This window comes from Rhagoletis zephyria, unplaced genomic scaffold (assembly GCF_001687245.7).
Source record: "Rhagoletis zephyria isolate East Lansing unplaced genomic scaffold, Rhagoletis_zephyria_1.1 Rzeph_scaffold_00059, whole genome shotgun sequence".
Lineage (NCBI taxonomy): Eukaryota > Metazoa > Arthropoda > Insecta > Diptera > Tephritidae > Rhagoletis > Rhagoletis zephyria.
In genome coordinates, this window is record NW_016157143.1 from 540,306 (window position 1) to 564,214 (window position 23,909).

At 35.2% G+C, this 23,909-nt stretch overlaps 2 protein-coding genes across 3 annotated transcripts; both read right to left on the reverse strand.

The window, feature by feature from the left end:
- Window positions 1-2,795: 2,795 nt before the first annotated feature.
- On the reverse strand, window positions 2,796-5,341 carry cyc (basic helix-loop-helix ARNT-like protein cyc). Of its 2 annotated transcripts, XM_017625036.1 has the most exons (6): window positions 4,954-5,341; window positions 4,480-4,870; window positions 4,273-4,406; window positions 3,840-4,154; window positions 3,322-3,748; window positions 2,796-3,259 (listed from the first exon to the last, which is right to left on the reverse strand). In XM_017625036.1, exons 2-6 carry the CDS (start codon window positions 4,545-4,547, stop codon window positions 2,998-3,000), a joined length of 1,206 nt encoding a protein of 401 aa, XP_017480525.1. In that variant the 5' UTR covers window positions 4,548-4,870; window positions 4,954-5,341; the 3' UTR covers window positions 2,796-2,997. The 2 variants fall into 2 exon arrangements, with proteins under 2 accessions (XP_017480525.1, XP_017480518.1); XM_017625029.1 differs by having other exon boundaries at window positions 4,480-5,341.
- A 557-nt stretch (window positions 5,342-5,898) lies between these two features.
- On the reverse strand, window positions 5,899-8,266 carry Fibp (acidic fibroblast growth factor intracellular-binding protein). Its single transcript, XM_017625048.1, has 8 exons — window positions 8,074-8,266; window positions 7,808-8,006; window positions 7,629-7,748; window positions 7,454-7,561; window positions 7,152-7,385; window positions 7,020-7,088; window positions 6,775-6,960; window positions 5,899-6,415 (listed from the first exon to the last, which is right to left on the reverse strand). Exons 1-8 carry the CDS (start codon window positions 8,156-8,158, stop codon window positions 6,337-6,339), a joined length of 1,080 nt encoding a protein of 359 aa, XP_017480537.1. The 5' UTR covers window positions 8,159-8,266; the 3' UTR covers window positions 5,899-6,336.
- Window positions 8,267-23,909: the final 15,643 nt, after the last annotated feature.

Genomic DNA, 23,909 nt, shown 5'->3' on the forward strand with positions numbered 1-23,909 from the left:
CGCACCGATAACTCAGCTAAAACTGATCGTCACCGGCCTGCCGCTGTGGCTATCAAGCTGTAGAGCGCTCGAACGAAAAAGTCGATAATTTCTTTATTGTTATTATTTAGTGTTGTTGTTGTTACTCATTGTATTCGCATTGTATAGGATTTTGAATGTGTGTTTTATTTATTTTTTCTTTTGTTAACTCGACTACCGGCGATTTTTTAAATGTATGTAAGTATGTATGCCGGTCTCATGCTTTGGATGCGGCACACTCCACATTTGATGTTTGACTAGCTGGCTTGTTGTTTTGATTATTTTGGGGGTAATGTGTTTTGAATACTTGATGTGTTCAAGTACATACATATGTATACATATATATACATATATATCTGAAGAATAGATTTGGTCTGGCTTCTGATTTCAGATAGTTATCAGAACGGGTAAGCAGATCTTGGGCGCACCCGAAGAGGGGTAAGAGTGAACAGCGTGCGAGAAAGATTTTAGCCGGCAGTTCATATTGCATCCTCCGGTGGACAAAGCCAAGCGTCGTGGCCTTAACCGACACCGTCCCTGTGAGAGAACCATTCTAGTAGCAGTGGACCTGTCTAAGGCGTACGACACTGTCAGCCATTCAAGGCTGCTAGAAGACATAGAGGCCTCCTCTCTCCCACAGAGGCTCAAACGGTGGTCGGCGAATTATCTGAGTGGTCGACACTCATCAGTAATGTTTAGAGACAAATCGAGCAAACCTCGAAAAATAAAACAGGGGGTTCCACAGGGTGGTGTCCTTTCCCCATTACTGTTTAACTACTATATTTCCAAGCTCCCTCAACCAACACCTCTCCGAGATTTCTCGCTACTTCACTGCCAGGAGCCAACCTTCCTCTAGAAAATCCTCGGCTACCCTATTTACCACCTGGTCGAAAGAGGTCAGACTACGTTGATGACATACCAATTCCGACGGTTAATAACCCGAAAATACTCGGAGTAACCTGCGACAGTCTGCTCTCCTTCTCTTCGTACGCAACCGCCATTGTCAACAAAGTATAGAGCCTCAACAAGTTCCTCAAGTCTCTAGCCGGCAGTACTTGGGACAAAGGCAAAGAAACGTTGGTGGCAACATACAAGTCAATAGGCCGGCTGGTTTTAAATTACACAGCACCAGTGTGGTCGCCGGGGGCTAGTAGGACGCAGTGGATGAAGCTGCAGACCACACAAAGCACTGCACTTCGGACAGGGACTGGATGCCTCCTGATGTCGCCAAAACACCATCTGCACTACGAGGTGAAAATGCTCCCTATAAAGGACCACAACACAATACTCTGCCAGCAGTTTCTAGTTGGGAGCCCCAGACGTGGTCACCCAAATAGACAACTGCTTGCAGAAGAGCCCTCGTCCAGGCACATCAGGAGGCATCTCTACGAACTGATGGGCGAAGTCCAGAGGTTCATTAACCAACCTCTGGATCCGTCAGCATATCCACAGGCCCTGAACGCCATTCACAGGGAGTCAGTCTCGAGTTATTTAGACGACCTGTGAATGCCGTTCTAGCCACAGAACCACCGGACCCAACCACAATAGCCCAACTTCTCTCTAGCTACTGCAGCAGGTTAAACTCATACCTTAGCAGACTAGACGCAGATGTGCCAAATGAGTGTCCGAAATGCGGAGATACCCCACGACTCGAAACATCTCTTAGTATGCCCGGAAAACCCGACAACACTAACGCCTTTGTCTCTATGCACCGACCCGATTGAGGATGCATGCTTCTTAGGGCCTCCGTTAGTAGAGCTTGACGAAAACGAGTGAGATATTAACCGATCTGGGCGGAGTTATTGTAGCCGCTACAACAAGTAAGACAGCTAAGTACTGTAAAGCACCAAAGTAATCACAGCTTCCTCTCTCTGCTGAACTCAAAAGGGCAACATCTGGCCGGACGAGGGCAAGGTCCTCACAAAACCTACTCCTCTTCGCTTAAACCTAACACGAGAGCCCTGACTTCGAAAGCATTATGGGCTGCACCCATCGACGTCGCCCGCTTTTTCGGCCTCAGGTTTGTAGAGTCAGGGGATGAGGAGGACACCACTTGAAGTGGTCAGTAGGGGGTTGAGCATTGCTACAAACTCAATGAGACTAAACACCTCTTCACAAGCCCCGTTAAGCGCACTAAGTTAATAACACTTTGTCCGACACGATCAAAGCAACGCGTTTCCGGGACCTATCATTAATTGACCTCGAGGACAAAGTTCCCACGACAGTCGGGTCTACGTAATTGGAAGGACCCAGATTTATATCTGACCAAGGACTGTTACTCCAGCAACTTCTCTAAAAAATGTTCTGTTGGAACAACAGGAACAACAACAACAACAAAATTGAGAGACTAGCTAGTCCAGAGATACTTCGCCGACCTAAACGGGGTTAGATCGCCGAAACAACAGCCCTTGGTCGGGTAAAACCCGAGTCATTCCGGTACGTAGAACCGGCTGTCGTGGGAACGCAATAGGCCGGCCGGTTTTAAACTACGCAGCACCAGTGTGGTCGCCGGGGACTAGTAGGACGCAGTGGACGAAGCCACAGACAGTTAGTGGAACTTGACGACAGCGACTGAGATATCAACCGATCAGGGCGGGGTTGTTGTAGCCGCTACAACAACAACAATAACAACAACTAGCTAGCTGAGACAGGGCCTCTACAACAACAACGGGCATTTTATACCCTTACTAGGCTGCAATCAAATCCAAATTAGATTTAAAAAAAATATTGTTTGTACGTAATTTTTCTTTCTTATACATACAAGAATGTGTAAAGGATGAATTTTTATTTGCGAACCTCCGCTGGAGCATCTTTGTATGAATTTATGCAAAATATTTACGAGCTGAACTTAAATCTAATATGAAAATACATACTTATATAACACACTAGTATGTGTATAAAAGTAAACTTTTAAGTCGTTTCCATTAGATTACGAAATATTCACTCTACGTATAAATAGCATAGCCGCCGGAGAAGTATTCAGAGGAAAACCGTATTTTTCGCAATTATATATTCAATATCAGTTGTCCAAGGATTTTTGAAAGCCTTCCATTCACTCTGCAGTTGTATGAAACTACTGTCCTTGCAGCGAAAACGATAAACCTGCGTGGTTACCTTTTCCGGCACTTGAATGACCATTTTATGTGACTCCGCCAATGCAGGAATATCCTCATGATGAAAGTAATCGTAAAAGCTGGTGCCAAGCATTTCTTGTGGCAAGAAACCAATGACGATTGTGGCTCTAAAAGAAAATGCAATTCTTTAAATAAATTATGCTACCCAAAAACGTTTGCCTTTGTGTACCTTTGATCAATGAATAAAAATTTGCCATCCACGGAGTGTCTTGAGATGAATAGCACATGCCTAATGTTAGGATGGTTGTCCAATGATGGTGGCACATTTGATTCCAAAACATTCGGCGGTATTCGTCCAATAGCCACTAAACTGGAATGATTCGTCAGATTATCTTCACTCTCGCTATCTTGATCTTCGTTTTTTATTGGCGTCCATGACTTCAAATAACCAGTACATTGTATAACACGATATTTATGATCAACACTTAGCTTAGATTTGCGCTTTGTAGAACTGCGTGAGCTCGAGGATGTGTCTGATTCTTCTTTTATCTGGTTGTTATTTGATTTGAGTTTCATGCGACAAAAGAAAGAACGACGCGCGCCCGGACAGAGGCGGCAAAGACTTTGTGGAATGTCGTTTTTGACGGGTAGCATGGCTGGAGAAAGAAAAATATGGTTAAGTAGAGGCAATTATAAGATTTGTTGTAAATACTTTTGTAGCAATTTAAATCTAAATTTTACACTTACTTTTAGCATCAATTAGGCGTTCCCGCGGGCATGGATCCAACGAAGAAAGCTGTTCCTTTACTTTAGCCACATCCTTTGGATGCAAAATATCAAACCAACTTTGCCCGAGTAAATCCATTTGCGAACAATTTAGCACTTGCGACACTGATTCGGAAACATATAGAATGCGTCCGCGATCACAATCCACCACGAAGAGAAATCCCTCGGATGCTTGGAGTATAAGCATTTTAAGTTCCTGATCCGATAGAAAAGAGGGCTTATAATCGCCGCCACTATATGGATGCACGCTGCCGCGTATGCCACGCAGGTGTTGCACTGCAAGTCAGTTGAAAAAAAAGCAAAAGTGAGAATGCAATTATAAACTACTAAGCAGGAATACTATATGAGTAAAGCTTTCCTTAGCGCTACGACACTGTATGCATCTATATCTGACCTGTGTATTTAAGTACTGTTAGCTTGTCTAACTTCCGATGCATTGCATAGCACATGGGTATCATGGATGACAGCTCATTTATATAGGTATTCATTTTGTCGCGACGACGCTTCTCAATCTCACTGTGGTTTTGCCTGCAAATATGAAAATAAAAGGTGTTAGGATGCAATATTTCTCAGTTATTAGTTTTTTTTTAATGAAACTTACTTGCGATTCTCATCTGAGGTGCGCGTGGATTTGGCATCGTCGAATGTTTCATCGTCCACTTCCTCCATGGTCGCGCCGCAAGCACTAATTTTGTGGGTTGGAAATTGTGCCTGGCCGCTGATATACGCTTGCTTTGTATGTCGCTCACCAATAATTTCTCTTATGAGGTTTCAAAAACCGTCTTTGGTATCAATTAAATTCACAAGGACCTCCTTATTAAAGTTAAACTACCAAAAATCACTTCCATGTGTTGCAATAGCGTCTATCGCTGCAGCCACTTGTGGCGCTTCTTTAACGTTTTGCAATCAGACGAATTTCCACTGTAATATGTTTACAGATTACGTTTCATCGAATCACCTTTTTTATGGCTCCACGGATTTTATAACTCTTGCTTCAAAATGTATGGTTTAATATCACTCTAATTTAAACTTTTTAAAACAATCACTTAAGAATCCCAAAATTTGTTGCACTTACCTTTTTTCTGTATTAAAACTGCATTACAAATTAATTTGCAAAAACTAGCTTAACTCAGAACAGTTCATAGGCTTCAGTGAGTAAGAGGAATGGAAAAATGCATTTGACAATTGGAAATGATTGCTGTGAACTTTTGCACAACTCTCGGGTTGGTTGGCATAGGGTGGGGGGCGGTTGCTGCCAATTGTATCTATGCATCTGCAAATGCCATTACTAGCAAATCTTCCACCCCCACTGCTTGTTTACTACCTTGCCAACCTACGAAATAAATCATTGAGGCGTACAAAAGCTTTGCACTTGCTGGAGTGCGTGTTTGACGTGCCTTGGGTTTAGCTCATCACTAAGCGAGTGATTGCGAAGAAAAAGCTTTCAAAAGCTGCAAATTTCGCCTTTGATGGGGAGAATGGTGTATATAATAAATAAAATGTAAACGAAAATAATATAATAATATAAATGAGCATAGAAACAAATAACTTCTTCCACAAAAATTGTAAAAATTTGAATTACTATATTATTTATTTATTAGCACTTTATTCTTTTTATTAATATAGCAGTAAAACTCTTAATACATATAACTAAAAAAAAAAACAATTAAACAAAACAAATTGAAGAAAAGAAAATAATTTTCTTTGCGACAAAAACAATTATGTATCGACGATTGTTTAACTTTAACATTTCTACTTAGAAACATACATACATAGTTAAGCAACTCCCCGTTAAATTTCTTTAATTAAATCGTTGTGTGGAACATAATGTGAGGTTTTTGCTCTGTAATATTTTTTTTCATATATTGTGAATACACAAATCGCAATATTATAAAATAATAAATAATATTATAAATAATGTGGGTAATTGTGTAAAAAAAAACACGACAAAAGTGAACTAAATACCGTTGTTAAATGTAAATGAAAAGAAAAATTTTGCTAACACAGCTGACAGCGAGTTGAAGTGGTTGTTGTACTGAACAACAAAATACCAAAGTAAAAATCCGTCGCATTCCATATTTCATATTAAAAAAGGACTTTTTAAAAAATGTCATGCTGCGCTTTTAATGTTTTTAAAATTTAAATACAACACATTGCATTTTAACATCTAAATTTTTTAGTCATTAAATTACTTTCGAACTATAAATTAAATCTGGGCTATCGCTGCAACCATCGTCGCCCGATTTTCGTAAAATGCACGAAAATGCGATCACAGAATCCGAATTGCTAAGAACGTATGAACTCCAAGTGTATGCTTTGTTCGTAGCTATTGGGATTCAGTGATAGCAGCTTCATAGATTTCACGAAAACTCGGACTACGACGAATTCAGTGATAGCCGTGATTAAAAGAGAGACAACACATTTTTGAACAACACAAAAACGAGGCATCTTAGTTGAATTAAATATGATACATCCTGTCCAAACAAATGCTGATGACCTGCATGTAGCGATCCCAAAGGCAACGCGTTTCTTGGTCACTGTGGCAAAAGTAGTTGTTTGCAATGAAAGAGAAAGTAAAAGTTAGAAAATGTTTTCTTTAAGAACCACAATAAACGCAAGTTTTGTATAGCATTAGCATTAAAATTCAGTAAATATGATTATCTCTCGTCGAAAAACAGAGAGCTTAACATTGCCGCTGGTTATTCGATGCACCAGGTTTGAAAGTCATCTCCGTATACAGAATTTAAGCTAAAGATTGTAATAAAAGGTATTTCTGAAGACTGGTTTGGCTTTGGAAAATTTAGACACATTTTTGCTCATAAAATGCTACTTGCATTCTTTAATATTTAGACTATATGTTTCACTATTCTTCTGTTTAGCGCTACTTATGACTCACCGTGAAATTTCCAAATCCAAAACACTTTGCGTTATGGCCGACAAAAATTTATTTACTTGTTCTCGGCTCCAGCCATTTTGACGCCATGGTTCTATTAATTTCTCACAAAGATCCAGAAACAAGTCACGCAATTCACGATTACGATGTAAATTGCAAGCAATAGTAATAAATGCACGCCAGTAGGAGCTGCAGTTAAGTAAAAGTAAGTAATGGAAGAAATTTGATGTTAAAAAACTAGTAGCTACCGGAAGCTATTGTCCAGCTCAAAGTAAGCACGCTCCAACAGAACTGGCTTTAAACGCAAGCAAACTAGACTGTAAATACATATGAATAACAAAATTTATATTAAATCACTAGCTAGCAGATATGTAACTTACTGCTTGATTTCCTTCTCTTTATCCAATAGGCAACGCAGCTCACGCAAATCAAGCAGAAATTCTTTGTCCATTTCTGTATCGTAATACTCAGGACCAGAATGCTGATAGGTATACGTCCAATAAATCATAATGGCTTGCGAGCAAGCAAACAAGTCGGAAAAGGTTAAATACTGCAACTTTTTCTTAGAGGTTTCAAAACGTAAGCAAGCAAGAAATACTATAGAAGCATATTTTCTGGGAAAATGCAAAAATAAAAAATTATTTAAAGGCCGGCTATTTGTATTAAATTTAATTTTGTTCACTTGGCCAGTCCATCCGAAACCGAAAATAGCTGCTTAATATTGTTGGTGATATTGCCAGGTAACTCTTCCACTGCCTTAAAAATGCGTTTAACGTTGTCAAATTGGCGTCTGTTATCAAAAAAAAAAAACTTTATAAATGGCAGGGACTTACAAAAAAAAAACAACCACAACAAACCTGCACGATTTTAGCTTAACGCAAGTCTTCTCCGCCACCTCATCGAGATCCTTTCTATAGCGCGATGACAGCTTCTTGCCTAGAATTTCTCGCGCCACTGCATCATCGATGGAGTAGTACCTTTTGAAATACAAATATGTATATCACTAAAAGTTTCGCTTCCTTATAATTTATTTTACTTTTCAATAATCAAATCACGTGTTTGCGGCTCCAATTGGAAACAGGACTGCTCAAGTAATTTTGTGGGCGCATGCAGCAGTCGCTCTATGAGCGAGTAAGTACGATAATGATCCAGCACATCGGATGCAATCAGATCGATTGGTGCTCCAAACAGGCTGCCAAAACCCTTCTGCTTCAAGTAGCAAACGGCCTCACTTGCTGAAATGTGAAAATTTACACGAAGTTTATTAAACTGTGCCACTCTGCACTGCACGGCGCCACTTACAGGAAAATCCCTCTATCCATAATTGGTATATTTCTGGATCTACTAGCGTATAGTTGGATATGAATACGTCCACATCTGCGAGCATGCTTCTGCACAGTAAGCAATGCGTTTTATACAAAATTTATTTATTTATAAATGGATTTTCTCTTATCCAGCATGAAAAATCAATTCACTTATCTTCGCCTTTTGTCATCTATGGACAGCTGATTTTCATTTTTGTTTTGCTAAATGCTTTCTTTCACCAGCAGAGTTGCATAGCAGCCGTGAATAGAGATTTTCGGTGTATTCCTGAACTGAGGAATTAAAGAGCTATGATTTAAATTTTGGTAATTTTTGAAAAGTTATGAAATTCAACATTTTCTTTACTATAACAGAACATAAGAATGTAATTCCAGGGTTAAAGAAGGTTTAAGTACGAGAATGGCTGGTGTTAAGTGTGGGTGCAGCACGCCGGGTTCTATTGAGTTGTTGTTGAATAAGAGCCAGACGTAAGGGTCATGTAACAGCAGTCCGGTACTCCTCGTGGTTTTCGAGACCCGAACATAAGCTGAGCTAACAGCATCGGGCGCGGATGTGCATTTTGCCGAAGTTGAGCGGTTATAGATATTGGTTGAGTATAAGCGGCTCCCTAAAGGAAAAAGGTACATATTTGCGATTGTCCTTGGCTGGAGTGTTCCGGTTCGATCTGGTGAAAGTAGAGTAGATCATGGTGAGATCGGGCTTCCAAGACCATCCTAAAGCGCCTTAATAAGGGTTTGAACAATTAAGGTTTGAAGAAAGTTAATCTTTGCCTGGCCAAGGCTGGCCCGTTAGATACCCGGAGAAAAGCCTGATGCCATTTGTGCTTATTTGTGTAACTTCCGAAAGGGTAGTCAAAGAGCCTGGCCTGTCTATGGCCCCGCCTCCCGGTATTTACTGCGTTCAGAGTACATCCACTCAGTTATTATGGTTTTGGAAGAGGGCCAACTGAGACCATCGAATAATTCCGGTCTTAAAAAGGCATCTAAGAATCCTTCTCATGTCAAACTCGTTGCATTCGATCCCACAGTGACCCGGAACTCAGCACAGAGTTACTTTACTTTTTCTGCTGGGTTTGAAGTGTGTTAAGCAGTCTTTTATAGGTTTGGATGTCATCATCCTGTTTGAGAAGGCCCAGATGTTTAATTTGGATCATCTAAGAATTACAAAAACTTCAGCCTGGAAAACCGGGAGCCATCTGGACATGGGGGTTGCGGGTTTTCTGTCTTCCATCTCTGAACCGTACGTGTACCAATGTACGTGTCTGGGATCAAGGACAGAGCTTTCCTTTGCCCAATCTTTGCGATCTGGGATTTTAACTGGATGGAGCTTTCCGTCAAAGCAAATCCTCTTCGTTATGGAATGAGAAACTCCGCATATTTCCAAACCTGGTATATTCCCAAGAATACCTGTGTGAAGTTTCTTTATGTACAAGCAGATAATCGAAATTGCAACACCTCCGTGGCTGCTGTTACTTGAATAAAAATATGGAGAGGAGTCCATCCTAAAAGCGAATCTAGAGCCGCAATGGAGCAGGTTCTTATCGAGAGAGACATGCCACAATTTTTTATTTTTTTCTGAACGTGGGCCGTCTTTCTACATTTGTCATCATATCTTCGGCATTTAGAGTTGGAGCTGAAAGTATGATAAATCGATGTTCCTGTCTCAAGAAGGACATTTTTTGTACCAAAGTTCATTGAACTCAAGTACCCCGTTCTAGTACTTACTCACAAGATCTCAGTTCCTACCCCGCTAACGTACACCCCAATCTCAATAAATTAAAGCTCACCAAAAATAATGTAAATTTTGCTAAAAAAGTTTTTCGATTATTTCAGTAGAACTATTTAAAAAAGTTATTGTCGGATGTACATAGGTGTCACCGAAAAATGCAAAAAGGTAATCCCAAGGTTTTGGCAAAATTTTTTTTTCCAAATTTACTTGCCGAAATACTTCCGGGGTACTTTGAACTTTGTTTTGTTTGCTTGTAAGGTGGTACGGTCTATTGGACAGTTTTTGTTTTAGTACCCAAGAGAGTTCATGATGGCCTGAGGTTTCTTAAAAACGGCAAAATTTTGTACCTAGCCATGAGGAGCCACCCACTGACCGCTGAATTCGAAATTTCAATAACATCAATGTTTCTCTTAGAAAACGCTCACATTAACGGTACTCACTTCCGATTAGCACGGATGGACAGGAAAGCTTCCGTTTCGTACAACTTAACAACACTACTTCACAAAGTGCAAAATTGCTTGCGCGCGCAGAAAGCTTTTTACAGCAAAAAAAAGCAAAGCAATGACCCCCAAAAGGAAGGCAATAAAGCAACAACCCGCGTAAACAAAGTGAAAATTTATGAATGAAATTTGCAATAGAGCATCTGCGAAGTTTCGACCGAAATTCAACGACGAAGTGGTGATGCGCGTGGCTGCCGATTTGCTTATTTTGCCGGCTTTTGAGCGCGCCAAAGCGTGCATCGGAAGTGGCAATGAGCGATGGGTGGCAGTTTGGTTGGTGGTGGCGGTGGAGGGTGGGTGGTCGCTCCCCATGTTGCACATGTCGACTACGACGATCAAGTGCCGCCGCCGCCTCCGCCGCCGCACACTAGGCATTGCAATCCACATACGCACCGTAGTCCGTGAGCTGGGTGCCGATGAGCGGGTTGATATGAGCTACGACGAACAGGCTGGCTATTAACTGAATAGCTGTTGGCGGAGTCGCATTCAGTTGCGTTTTGTCGTTCCTCGGTTGCGGTTGTGCGTCTTCGTTTAACGGTGTTAAACGGTTGTTTTTCGGTGTGGTGTTAATGGACGTGTTATGCGGGACGTGCCGTGCGCGCTGCATTGCTAACGGTTAAAACGGCATGAATTGAATAAAATTAAGCAAAAAAAAGTGAAAACGGCGCTTTTTCAAAAAATAAAAAATTCCAACAAATACAATTTGTCGCTGCTAATAAAAATCGTGGCGTTGAACACAAAGCAAATCAAGTGCCACCTGGCGAAGAAACGACAAAGTGTGCAATAATGTAAATACAAATGCAAAAATGCAGTGAAGAGCGTATAGCTAATAAAATTAAATGGAATTTAAAGACAGCATTTGCTTTGCATTTTTTTTATATTATTTTTTCTATTTCTTCTACTATTTTTGCTTCAAGTGCGCCAATGAGTTTTTTTTTAGGTTTTGTGCAGCAGCAAAAAAACAAATTTAATTTAGAATTTAATAAAACAAGTTACAGCAGCTCATAAATACCTACATATGTGTTCTCAAGCACAAATGCTTGTGTTTTCCTTCGCTGGTATTTGTGTTGGCTTTTGTTTTCGTTTTTTTTTCGGTGTGTGTGCATTGCAAACTTTTCTTGCAATTTTTCAAGCGCGTTCAACAGGTGCTTTGGGCCATAGCCATAGCAAGACAAGGCCGCTTTTTATTTTTGCGTTTATTTTTTATTTTATGTGTTGTACCGTTTTAATTTTATTTAAATTTTTTTCGTAATTTTGTGTTACCAGCGATATGGTGCTTGTTCTTGTTTGTTAGCTTCGCGAATGCATTTCAACATTTGCTTTGTTGACATGGTTCTGAGCGGAAAATTTTTTTTAAATTTTGTTGTTTGGTGTATAGCTATTTACATACACACATACTATATCGATGGCTGAGTAGAAGATCGACCTATCTCGGCAGGCAGTCCGAGAACGCAGGAAAATTCCAGAAAATGGATTTTCCGGTGTATTTTTGGATCACCCTGATGCACATCCGTACATATGTATGTAAATTTTTCAGTTGATTTTTGCAACCTCTTTGCAAATTCGAATGTCTAATTTTATATTTTTAGCATCAAAAATTTCGTTTGACAGTTTGAAATTTTCTTTTGTTAACTACTTGCAATTAATTTTGGTGATTCAGATGTCGCTTTTTATTTGAAAATGGTCAATCTAAAAAATTTTTGCAAAAACACATACGTACGTATGTACATATAAGACCTAAGGTAATTTTCATTAAAAAAAAACTTCAAAGTAAATTTGTTTGAAATTAATTTTAAAATAAAAATCTTAAATATATTTATGCGTCAAACGATAATAAGTAAATTTTAAATTTATAATTTACTAAAATTATAATTTCTGTTTCACAGAAAAATAAAAACAATGAGTGTTTGTAGACATTTGCAGTATCTAATCAACTATTCAGTTGGATATTTATATACATTTCGAAACATACCCTTTCTGGTGCTCTCAGGTACATTGCATTCTAACATCCCTTATGATCGGTTTAAAAATTATAATTAGTTATGTACCGAGCTTCTCCGACTTCTTTGCTGCCGCCTGAAATGTGTGGTATTGGAAGACATATTTTTCGTTGAAGGCTTTTTTTTTGGTAAATTGTTATGGCCTCTATGAAAGTTAAAAATTGTTAAACTTTACTTTCTTCTTTTGAACGATTTTTTTTTATTTCAAACAAGTTTTACTTATATAAAAAAAGATAATGTATTCATGAGTCTTGTAGAAGCAATTTCTTAAAAAATAAATAAAAAAACTGAACAGATGTTCATTAAAAAATTTGCAAAATTACAATGACTGGCAAGTTTACAAAATTTTTCAGAATTAAAAAAATTTATGAAAAATTTTGTTGGAAAAGTGTTATTACCTTTTTAAAAACTAAAATTTGTTTTAAATATGTATTTATTTTTATTTTGTGTTAGTCCTTAGATGCACATGTCTGAAATTATTTCTATATATAAAAATGTGGCGAAAATTTTAACCTTTTTCCAAATTATATTCTTTCCAAGGTAATTTAAATTTGTATAATTTTTTAATTTTTCTTTTGTTAAAAAATAGTTTATTTATCGAAATGAGTGACAGGTCGTTAAAATAATTTAAAAAAAAAAACCTGAATTTTTACGAAAGTGAAAATATTAAATTTAAAAGTTTTTTATTGAAGAAATTTCACATATACTTGAAGTTAATTATGACTATGGGTGCTTAAGAGCTCTGTCAGCAGTATCCGATCGCTTCTGTTAATCGATCATCTTGATCAGCCAAAGGGAGATAGGTTTGTCATTAGTTTATGAGAATTAAAGAATTTAAAAACTGAGTAGCTGGAATATACAAAATTACAATGATTAGTAGGTAAATTTACAAATTTTTCAGAAATAAAAAATTGAATTGCTTAGTAAAAATAAAGTGCGTTTTTTTAAACAAAGAATTTTAAATATTTTAAATGGTATTATTATTATTATTATTTTAAATGGTATTTTGGATTATGGATTAGGAATTTGTAGATGCAATTTACTAAAAAAAAAAAATGAAATAAAAACTAACAGAATTTCTTAAAAAAACGAGTAACCTTGAATTTCAGAATTACAATGACAAGCAAATTAAACAACTTTTCAGAATTAAAAAAAATACATATATTTTTTTACTCAAAATAAAAAAGTGGAAATTTGTATCCATTGAAAATAAAAGATTTTGAAAAATATCTTGGGCATAAAATTTATTACTAAAAATTTAGCAGAATTTCATTAAAACACGAGTAACTCGAGTTTAAATTAAAAAGTGCAAACTTTCAAAATTCATATTTCATTAATAAAAACGAGTAACTTGAGCAAATTTATAATGATTAGGGTCATTCCATTGAAAAAAGGAAAGCAACATAGATTTAAATATTCCCTTATTATCTCTATTTCAGCAGTAACCTCTTTTTAACCGACTTCCAAAAAAGGAGTAGGTTATCAGTTCGTCGGAAATTTAAAAATTTTTTTTTTTTTTAATTTTCTATGTTACCGCATAACTTTGGACCACGGCAACCGATTTCGATAATTCTGCACCGGAAAAGTAGTGTCTCAGAGGTGGTCCCATACTAATCTGGTTAGGATCCGATCAGTGGATCATGAGATATATAGTTTTTTTTATATGAGAGTTGAAGTCGGTTTGTTTTTTGCTAAAAATGCCTTGTTAAATGACTACATTTCATTAATATGTTGGAAAATATTAAAAAAAAAACAAAAGAAGTTGTAATTTTTGTCTATGGAAACTTTTATTTCATGTATAATTACTTTACACCAGTCGCAAGGAGATGTCCCACCAGACACAACTTTAAATATTTTTTAATATTTCTCTGAAGATTATATAAACCTAATTTTATTGAAAACGAAATAATTTACAACACAAAAACATCGTTCATGAAGATTAAGTGTTTTGGTTAAAATTCTGCTTTGAGTACACAAGGGTAAAATGGAGTTCTTTTCAGTGTTCCACCAGTCACACTCATTCAAATGATAGTTACATAAAACTAAGAAATCGTTTGGTATTTTTGTTAAAACAATTTTATACGCTAGTTATCGTTCTAAAAATATCTTTCGCTGTGGTACAAGTTCCGACGACACAAAAGCCCATTAGCAAATTTAAAAAAATTTTCAGAATTAAAATGGTATTTTTTTTTATTGAAATAAATAAAAAAGTGCAAACTTGTACGCATTAAAAATAAAAGTTTTTGAAAATTTTAATTTTCCTTACTAAAATTTAACAGCAAATTTAAATAATTTTTCAGAGTTAAAGAATTTATTTATTTTTTATTAAAAAAACTATTTATTAAAAAACCGCAACTTGTATGCATTAAAAAAAGATTTTGAAAAATGTCTTTAAAATATATATTGTGCATAAAATTTAAAACTTATTACTAAAGTTTTTTTGTTTAGTTTGAACAGTCACAGAAGACAAAAAAAAACCTACATAGCTTACATTTTCATTCCGCTATCGAATAATTGACCTATTTAATTTATATGCATTGAATGTACATATGTACATACACATGTATTGTGAAATGTACATAGTTATGCGTGAATTTTTTATAGTAAGCATTAAAAGAATTTGAATTCGATGAAAGATTTACGTCTTCCAGGTGCAAAGTGACAAAGAAAACATTATCAAAAAAGATCAAATACAAATGCGATTTCTTTAGGCCGTGCGCCACTTTTGTCTTTATTTGCGAATTCAATTTTCTAAAGCGAAAAATATTGAAGCGCAGAAGAAAGGCGAGCAAATAAAAAGCCGATGAAGTCTACCTCTAAGACGCGAGACTCACTTTAAAAATCAATTTCTACGCACATCTTTAAACAAACATACATGCGTCAAATTTATTTTCACAACAAATTTATTTTCAAATCAAAGTAATTTATTCGCACACACACTTAAAATAATAAGAGAATATTGAGGAGACACGCTATCATAGCTAAAAACACTGGCCCACAAACAAAAAAAATGCACACAAAAAATAAATAAATAAAAGCATGAATCTCCAACAAAATTTGGTTAACTAGATGCTCACTATGAGTACCTTAGTGGAGTGCGTATCGAATAACGCCCCGCCTCACGCCGTTCCGGTTTCTTGTCCATTTTTTTTTCGACTTGTAATGTCTTCGCCAAAACGTGACAGTAATTTTAATCGCCTAATTTTATATGCGATTTTCCGTTTTTATGTCAGCTTACAATTAGTTGGCCACAACGTTGAACTAATTTGCTTGCCATGTGTTTGTTTTCTATGTTAAAAATTTTATTGGAATGTTTATTTTTTAATTCTATTCGGCTTTTTGCTGTTGTTATTTTTTTGCCATGACTTCATAGCGCAGGCATACAAATTTATGCCAAAAATTCAGATGAAAGTGAATAGCGACGATAAAATCTTCAATAAAACACATTGTTTTTGGCCAAGTGTTTGTGTGCAAGTGGAAATTTAATTAATTATATTATTTTATTTTCAATGTAGATATGTATGGGTGTACATTAGACTTCACCACCACACAAGATAGTAAAAAAAAAAGTTCGCCGAATACGGTGAGCCTGGAGTATTTTTGCAAGGCAATTTCGAAAAAAAAAAAAATATTTTTTCGCAGAACCTAAGGGTCTTCACATTTTTCGGTGACACCTACATACATTCGGCAAAAAAAATATTTCTCTAAAATAGTTCTACTGGAAAAATCAAAATATTTTATTAGCAAAAGTTTAATTATTTTTGACGAGCTGTAATTCACTGGCATTAGGGTGGTACGTTAGCGTGGTAGGAACTGATATCTGGTGAATAAGTACTAAGTAGAAAGGGGTACTTGCGGTCAATGAACTCTGGCATTACAAAAAAAATATTTCTCCTCGAGACAAGAACATCGATATATCATGATTTAAGATCCGACTGTAAATGCCGAAAATATAACATATAATATAAAATATTTATAGGTTCGGCAAAAACAAAAAAATCCTTTTTTAGAAATTGCCGTGAAAAAAATAATTTAGACTCAATGATGTACGGCGAACTTTTTTCGTTAGCTTGTTAGATGGTACGATATAATGTACATATATATATATGTACATAATTAATAGTATGCGAAAGAATATAGGCAGGTAAAATCATAATAAAAATATAGTAAGGTAGAACCGCTGAGAGTCACTTTTAAAATTCTTGACGTTTCCAAACAATTTAATTTTTAAATTTATTCACAAACTCACACACACATTTTCATTTTCAATCTCAAGCAACAACAATTTCGAACAATTTAAATTTTTTATTTTCACTTTTATATGATTTTAAAATGTTGGCAAAATTCAAAAAAAAATCATGGCCGACAAATTGAGAGAACGGTTCTACCTTGCTATGTTTTTATCATGGGTAAAATTATTAGGGGAAATAAAAAAAATACTATGTACATATGTATGTATTTTGTTGTGTCATTTTTTCATGTGTTTATGTGTGCTTATTTCCAAATTAAATATATTCAATGAGAATATTTTATAAAACTTCTATGCAATGTACTAATATGTGTATATGTATGTACATACATTCATGTTTTAAAATGTGATCGTTGTAAGAGATTAAAACCCTAATTAAAAGAGACCAGTGAAATATTCACAAAAAAGGCGTGAATTTAAATATGTATGTACAAATATATTAAAAATAATCAGAAAATCGTAAATAAAACTCTTGGAATATAACTGATTTACTATATAAATAGTGTCATCACACAACGGTATGGAGAACAAGTCTTTGAGTAATTAAAGGTATTTATTTATTTATTTATTTATTACAGTCATCTGACCTATATATATACACGTATATACTCTGTAACAAATCGCACACCGTCTTCAAAAGAGTCACAACTCATTAATTAAAGCTTAATATAAGTTAACCTGTATTGTATAATTAACTAAGAATGGCTCGATGCTGTTGAAATGGACGGAGATTCCAAGCAGTACCGTAAATATATCACGTGTATTACATGCGGTCCAAGAGTTTAATTTCCAGAGCTGCAAACACTGAGCGGTTGCAAAGGACAAGTCTCCAAGCCGCCTCTTATAGACTTCTCTACGGGCGCAGGCGATCTGAATGGACGAGGTCCAGAGTCACCCTGCTAGATCGTATGGAAAGGACTGGTTTCCATGCCGGATCTTTCTGTCTAATATCCAATGTTCTGCAGTGATTAAGTAGGCAGCAACCTTTTGAATGTACCAACGTTTTCAAAAATTTTTTATTTGAGTTCAAAAATTTTTACATTTTCACAGTTACTGAGTGGTGTTGTTTGGAAAGTTGTTATTGAGCTGAAAGGCCAGTATGCAGCTCTCAAGAAAAGAATTGCCATTATTTCGTGTGTGTGTCCATGGAATTTCGACATCTAATACTTCACAGCCTGTTGTCTCACTCTTGCCTCAAGAAATAATGAAACGGGCATATATTACTGTTGCAAAAATGGCTTGCCTTGCGCTTTTTTTCCACAAAAAAAAAACTTTAGAAGACTGCCTTAAGGAAATTTGACTTCAGAAAATTTCTTAGCCATTTTTTGTACGACATTTTATATGGAGTTTTTGCTTTTGTTGAGAGCTGCATACTGGCCTTATTCTTTATTCTTTATTTAAAATTAGTACAATAAGACTTAGTATTTTGAAGTACAACAGCATTATATGTAACTAAACAGATTTAACTCATTATTTCTAGACGACACCGCTATGTGATCCCCGCTTATCTCCTTATGGTAGTTACTCGCACCAAAAACTGCGGTCTTGATGTAAGCCCAGTTAAAGCAGAGCTAGGCCTTTTTACCAGACGATACAAAGTACCTGCTTTTATACCCTCTTAACTCGATGGTTCAACCCTGAAATTTAAACATACCGCCAAGTATCTTGGAAAAAATCTCGATAATAGCTTGCTCTAAAATGACAACACAATGGAACGCATCAAGAATGTCACCACAGGGCTCTTTGTACGTGAAAATGCGATAGGTGCATCGTGGGGCCCTTGTCTCGTGGCCTACACTTAGTAAGGCAACAGCGCTTAAACCATTTCAAAGGGTAGGTACAACTGTGAAACTGATAGGCTAACGTCGCGTCGCGCTTACACTTTTACTAAGTGTTTGGCCGAGCTTCTCCCTAAATTTATGGCATACTTCTTCATGTTGTTCCAAAAATGGACGGACCTACAGTTTTGAGCTGCCTCCGAATGGCAAACGGATTTTACGAGAAGCCTTTTCATGGCCGAAATGCACTCGAAGGCGGTACAGCTCGGGCTGTATATGTGCATTAAGGGTTTATTTTTTTGAAAAGAGTTGCCACCTTTTAAAAATTTATCTATATTCATATTATTAAAAAAAAAATTATTAATTATTCAAAATGGGTATTAATCGAAAAGCTTTGTCTTTTAACTTAACTATGGGAGGGTTGCTAAATTAAATTTGAATTAAGGGAAATAGGTAAGAGAAGTATGTCTGTATCACCATATGGGTACCAAACGAAATGGTTTTAAGAAGGTAATGTTTTGAAAATATTTTCAGCAAAGTTTCCACCTGCTTGAAATGTCGAGTTTAGTTAACTTATACACAAATTATATGAAACATCAAAATATGAATGTCAAACGAAAGTGTGTTAGGAAATCTTTATTTTCAACGCAAAGACTACTTTTGAGGTGATGGAAAAGGGTTGCCACCTGTTTAAATAGTTAAATTCAGGGTATTTAAATAAGTTAAGTGAATTACTAAAATTCGCGGAGTTTCAAAAATCTTTATTTCTGAACTATTTTTAGTGGGGTTGCCACATGTTTGAAAAATCCAACTCAACTTAATTTATCACTTAATTAAAATATGTATCGCAATGTTAGACAAAGGAGTCTTAACAAGAGTTTAACTTGAAAATACTTTTCCAGAGGGCTGCCATCTCTTTGAAAGGTTTAATTTAATTAACTAATGCAAAATTTATGTGAATTATTTAAATACGGGAGTCAAACGAAAGAGTGTTAAGAAATATTTAGTCTGAACATTTGGAACGTTTGAGAAGAAATTATTCAATAAGTACGACGAATTATTAAAGGATGGGTATCAATCGAAACGGGTTTGAAAACTCTTTATTTCTGACCTTTATTTAGGACGATTGCAACGTGTTTGAACAATCAAATTCAAATGAGCTCATCTGCTATTGAAACGCACGTGTACCACAATGTCAGGCGAAAGAGATTTAAGAAGATTTTAGTTTGAAATAACTTTTGAAACGGACTTCCACCTGTTTGAAAAGTCGAATTTAGTTAACGTTTACACAAGTTTTATAAAATATTTAAATATGGGTGTGAATCAAAAGAAATTTATGAAAGCTTTAGTTTGAAAATATCTTTAATTAGGCTGACCACTTTTTCGAAAAACAAAAACATATTGATCTAAAGGTATAGGTATATGTATGTGTATAATACGAGAAGGTATTTTGTGTGATAAGTCATTCGTCAGCGTTCTTTTGAATTTCAAAAATGAGTGGTCAAATTAAAGAACGTAACCTGTATATGTGCGGTAAAGTTTTATTTTTTTACTTAAAACCTTTTTTATCTAAAAACTTTTATTGAGCTTGAGGCCGTTTTTAATGAAAAACTATTTTGGAAAAGCAACAATAATTCTAGAAAAATGGTAGAAGTGATAACTATTTCGGAAATCACCACATTTCCTCATCACACTTCTTTCAGTAGGATTCGAACCGACGGTTGCCTCCGCACTGCGCTAAGTTCGCCTTGTGAATTCTTGTTGCTTTTTTCCACTTTTTCATTTGTTAAGCCAACTACAATCAAGCGCAGCTATTCCAGTGCTTTTTAGCTTGATCATGTGGTTATTGGTTTATTATTAATATTTCTATTCTCATATTCTATGTTTAACTTTTAGGTGTGTTCGTCCTTAAGTTATTTCTTTTTGTTATTTTATGTCCTTATATAATATAATTGTTGCAAAAAACAAAGATCTTTCTTATCGGCAAATGGTGATTTGAAATTTGATGAAATCAAAAAACCTGCACTATGCGAGACCTCTCTTCACTAAGAAACAGCTACACGGATGTGGATGAAATATGACACTCTGATCTCTTATAACTGTGACTAATATTTGGAATATTGTTTAGGATTTTGAAGTTCAATTTTGGGCGTTTTAACGCCATGCGGGTTCACTAGTTCCTTACAAAAAAGCAAAGAACACGATTTATATTTCCTAAGAACTGAAAGCATTTTAATAGTGTCGAGTTTTACTTATTGACTAATGAAAGCACTTCACGGGATAAACTGCCAATTTGCTTGAATTAGCACGTAAGCTAGCGTTATTTTAAAACTCCTCTAAGTAAAAAGAGACAAGAGCTTGGGAGAATTTTAAATTTCGAAGACGACTGGCATGCGTACAACTAAAAGAACTACACATTCATGATGATCTTAGGCAAACTGCAGCTTACTAAAATTTATGTATTTGGATGAATTGGTGAGCACACATGAATTTTGGCCTGGGCATCTCTAAATTAGACAACTTTGAAAGCTCCTTTCCGCTGCTGATTGTTTATATGTCAAATTGTATTTATTGTGCTTATGCACTTTGTCACTTTATAAAATTATTTTGTTCTATGCCAAAAACAAATATTGCTGAATTTGATTACTAATTCTTACACGTAAATAGAAAGATAAAATACTCCTAGATATTTATCCATAAATTTTGGCGAGACAATACGCGTAAACAAAAATTTTATGGTGACGCTACTTTTTATGAGTCATTTTTTTGCAGTGAACAAAATATTTAAGGCCCCTTTTTTTGTTTCATTATTTATGTAAGTACGTACATACATACATCTACTGGCTTTATGCATGTCAATGTATACTTATGTAAATATGTATGTCGTGGAATCGTATATTTGTACTTTTTGTGTAAGCACGCATATTGACATGCACCAATAACATATTTTTAACACTTAAGGCTGTCGCTTTAATGACATTCTTTCTTAAATGCAATTGACGTTCGCCAAAAGGTTGTAAAATAAGAACGAATTTTTAAATACCTAAAAAAAATTAAAGGAAATAATCTTTGTATGAAGACGACAAAAACTACATACATATGTACTTAAAATTTAAAGAATTATGCAAGTGCATGCAGAAAAAGTTTGCTATGGATGTTCATATTTGCGCAAATACCTTTACGGGATGTACTTAATCAGTTCAACTTCGAAACTTGAAGGAATATTTTACAACCGGACTGTCTCAGGACTTTAAAAATTTTTTATTTTTATTTTGAGAAAGTGGAATCCATAATATTTTCTGGTTATTTTGAAAAATTCAAAAAAAAAATCGTGAATTTTCAGGTATTTTTTGAGATTCTTTCCTGGACATTTGGGGGTTTTTCAGAAAAAATGTTAGTATTCTGCTTTCAAAAAAAATTTCTTAAAAAAAAAAAAAAAAAAAAAAGTTCTTTGCCGTCGCTGAAAATTTTTTGAAGACAGTGTTATTTGTTTAAGAAATCATTTGAAAAAAATTTTTATTTCTTCGGCGTTTTTAAAGGAATTTTTCGCTTTTTTTTGGAGATTTCACAGTTATTGAGACTTTACGAGTTATCCTCGGGATGTTTCGAGAATTTTTCTTTAAAAATTGTGGCTAAATTGCCTGATTTATAATATATGACTTTTATTTGTTTATCAGTTATAAAGGAATTCTTTATTGGTTCGTGAAATTTAAAAACTTCGTCGTGGGTTTATGGGCCTTTTTCAGTTTTTTATGCTTTGAAAAAATAATTCGTGGTTTTCAACAATTTTTGAGACTTATTTGACTTTTTTGGTGAAGTGATATGTAATTTCTCGTGTTTTTCGAGACATTGCTGAGAACTTTAGGCAAAAATTCTAACAGACATTTACGCATTTGTTTTTGTAGTATGGCATAAATGAGTAGTTTGACTATTAGTACTGAGGACTTTCTGATGACAACATTGAGGGGGAAGTACTCTTGAAATCTTATTAGAATTTTTGTATATTTTTTCTTGTGACTTTTCGGAAAAATTAATTTTTATTAGCTTTGCTTTACAAAATAAATAAAAAAAGCATTGATATTTTTTTTTTTTTTTGAAGTTGCCACCTATTAAAAAGTTAAAAAAATTTCCCCGTTCGTTGGATTACAAAATGAGATGCCAAGAAAGGGCCTGGCCTTCGCATGTACAAAAACTTTCATTTTTGAATAGGGTTGCCACCTATTTAAAAATTACTAACTTCTACACATAGTAAAAAGGAAAGTCGAGATATTTGGACCACGCTAATCTCAAAAACTAATCAACGGATTTATACGATATTTTTTTAGGTATAAACTGCAACGATAGGAATATTATCTTTATTAATTTAAATTCCTGTGGGGTTGCCACCCGTCTAAATATTATTGCATCCGCGCTGTTCGTTGGATTACAAGAAATGAGGTGTCAAAAAGAGGGGCTCGTCTTTTAGATGTTCAATAATGTATTAGTTTTTGAGTAGGGTTGCCACTTTTTAAAAATTATAAGATCTTCACCGTTTGTTGGACAAAAACTGAGGTACCAAGTGAAAGGTTATAGTCTCTGCAGTTTCTATTTTTTGTTTGAGTGGGGCTGCCACCTATTTAAAAATTATGTATGTATAATATGCGAGGGCATTTTTTGCTAATCAAATTAGATTTGCACAGTTCATTCAATTTAACAAAAAAATGAGGTGTCAAATGAAAAGGCTTGACCTTCCGATTTGCAGTAAGGTTTTATTCTGCGAAGAGGGTTGCAACCTGTGCGAAAGATTAAAAAATGTGGGCTGTACGTTAGATTACAGAAATGAGGTGTCAAATGAAAGGGCTTGGCCTGCAGATGCGCAATTATATATTATTTTTAGTAGGGTTGCAAGCTGTTTAGTTGTCAATCGCATCTCATTTAATATCGTGGCGAAGCTTCGCGCAAACGAGGCCGGCTAGTTTTTATATAAATGTCTAAAAAAATGTTTTTTTCGTCATTTCCAATTTTGTTAAAGACTTTTCGAGATTTTTAGGATTGTTTTGGAGCCTTTACGAAATAAATGGGATCATTAGGAGTTTTTTGGAACCTTCGTAATTTTTTGGCGATTTCTTTGTTTTATATAGTAATTTTTGATATTTTCCTGAATTTTTCAGATTCAAAACTATATTTAAGTCGTAGCTTTTTTATATGACTATATAAAAAAAAATCTAAATATTAAATATCTAAAGTTAAGTCCAATGTTCTGCACTTTTTGGAAAATGCATGCTCGGCCTACGATTTAAGTAGAGATACGAACTCCACAACCTGAAATTTGATTTATTGTAATCACGTAAGGGTATATGTATGTCTGTAAAAATTTGTATGAATTGCATTTTATACATATTTTACCGCTACAAGCTTCTTACAAACATTCAGATATGTAAATATGTATGCATGGCTGTAGCATTTTATGAAAACAATTTAAGTGACTTTAGAATATTTGGCTTTGGATGAAAAAAGAATAAGTTACGCTTGAAAATTTTATATTTTTATAAAGCTTCTACTAAAGGGCATCTTAAACTAC

Excerpts from the sequence above, each read along its gene's own strand:
- cyc (XM_017625036.1), bottom strand. The coding sequence starts at position 4,547 with ATGGAGGAAGTGGACGATGAAACATTCGACGATGCCAAATCCACGCGC. Across the intron at positions 4,155-4,272 it reads AACAGTACTTAAATACACAG|TGCAACACCTGCGTGGCATA; the intron begins GTCAGATATAGA and ends ACTGACTTGCAG. Across the intron at positions 3,260-3,321 it reads TTTTTATTCATTGATCAAAG|AGCCACAATCGTCATTGGTT; the intron begins GTACACAAAGGC and ends ATTTTCTTTTAG.
- Fibp (XM_017625048.1), bottom strand. The coding sequence starts at position 8,158 with ATGCTCGCAGATGTGGACGTATTCATATCCAACTATACGCTAGTAGAT. Across the intron at positions 7,749-7,807 it reads CGTGATTTGATTATTGAAAA|GTACTACTCCATCGATGATG; the intron begins GTAAAATAAATT and ends GTATTTCAAAAG. Across the intron at positions 6,416-6,774 it reads TTGGATTTGGAAATTTCACG|TGACCAAGAAACGCGTTGCC; the intron begins GTGAGTCATAAG and ends CTTTTGCCACAG.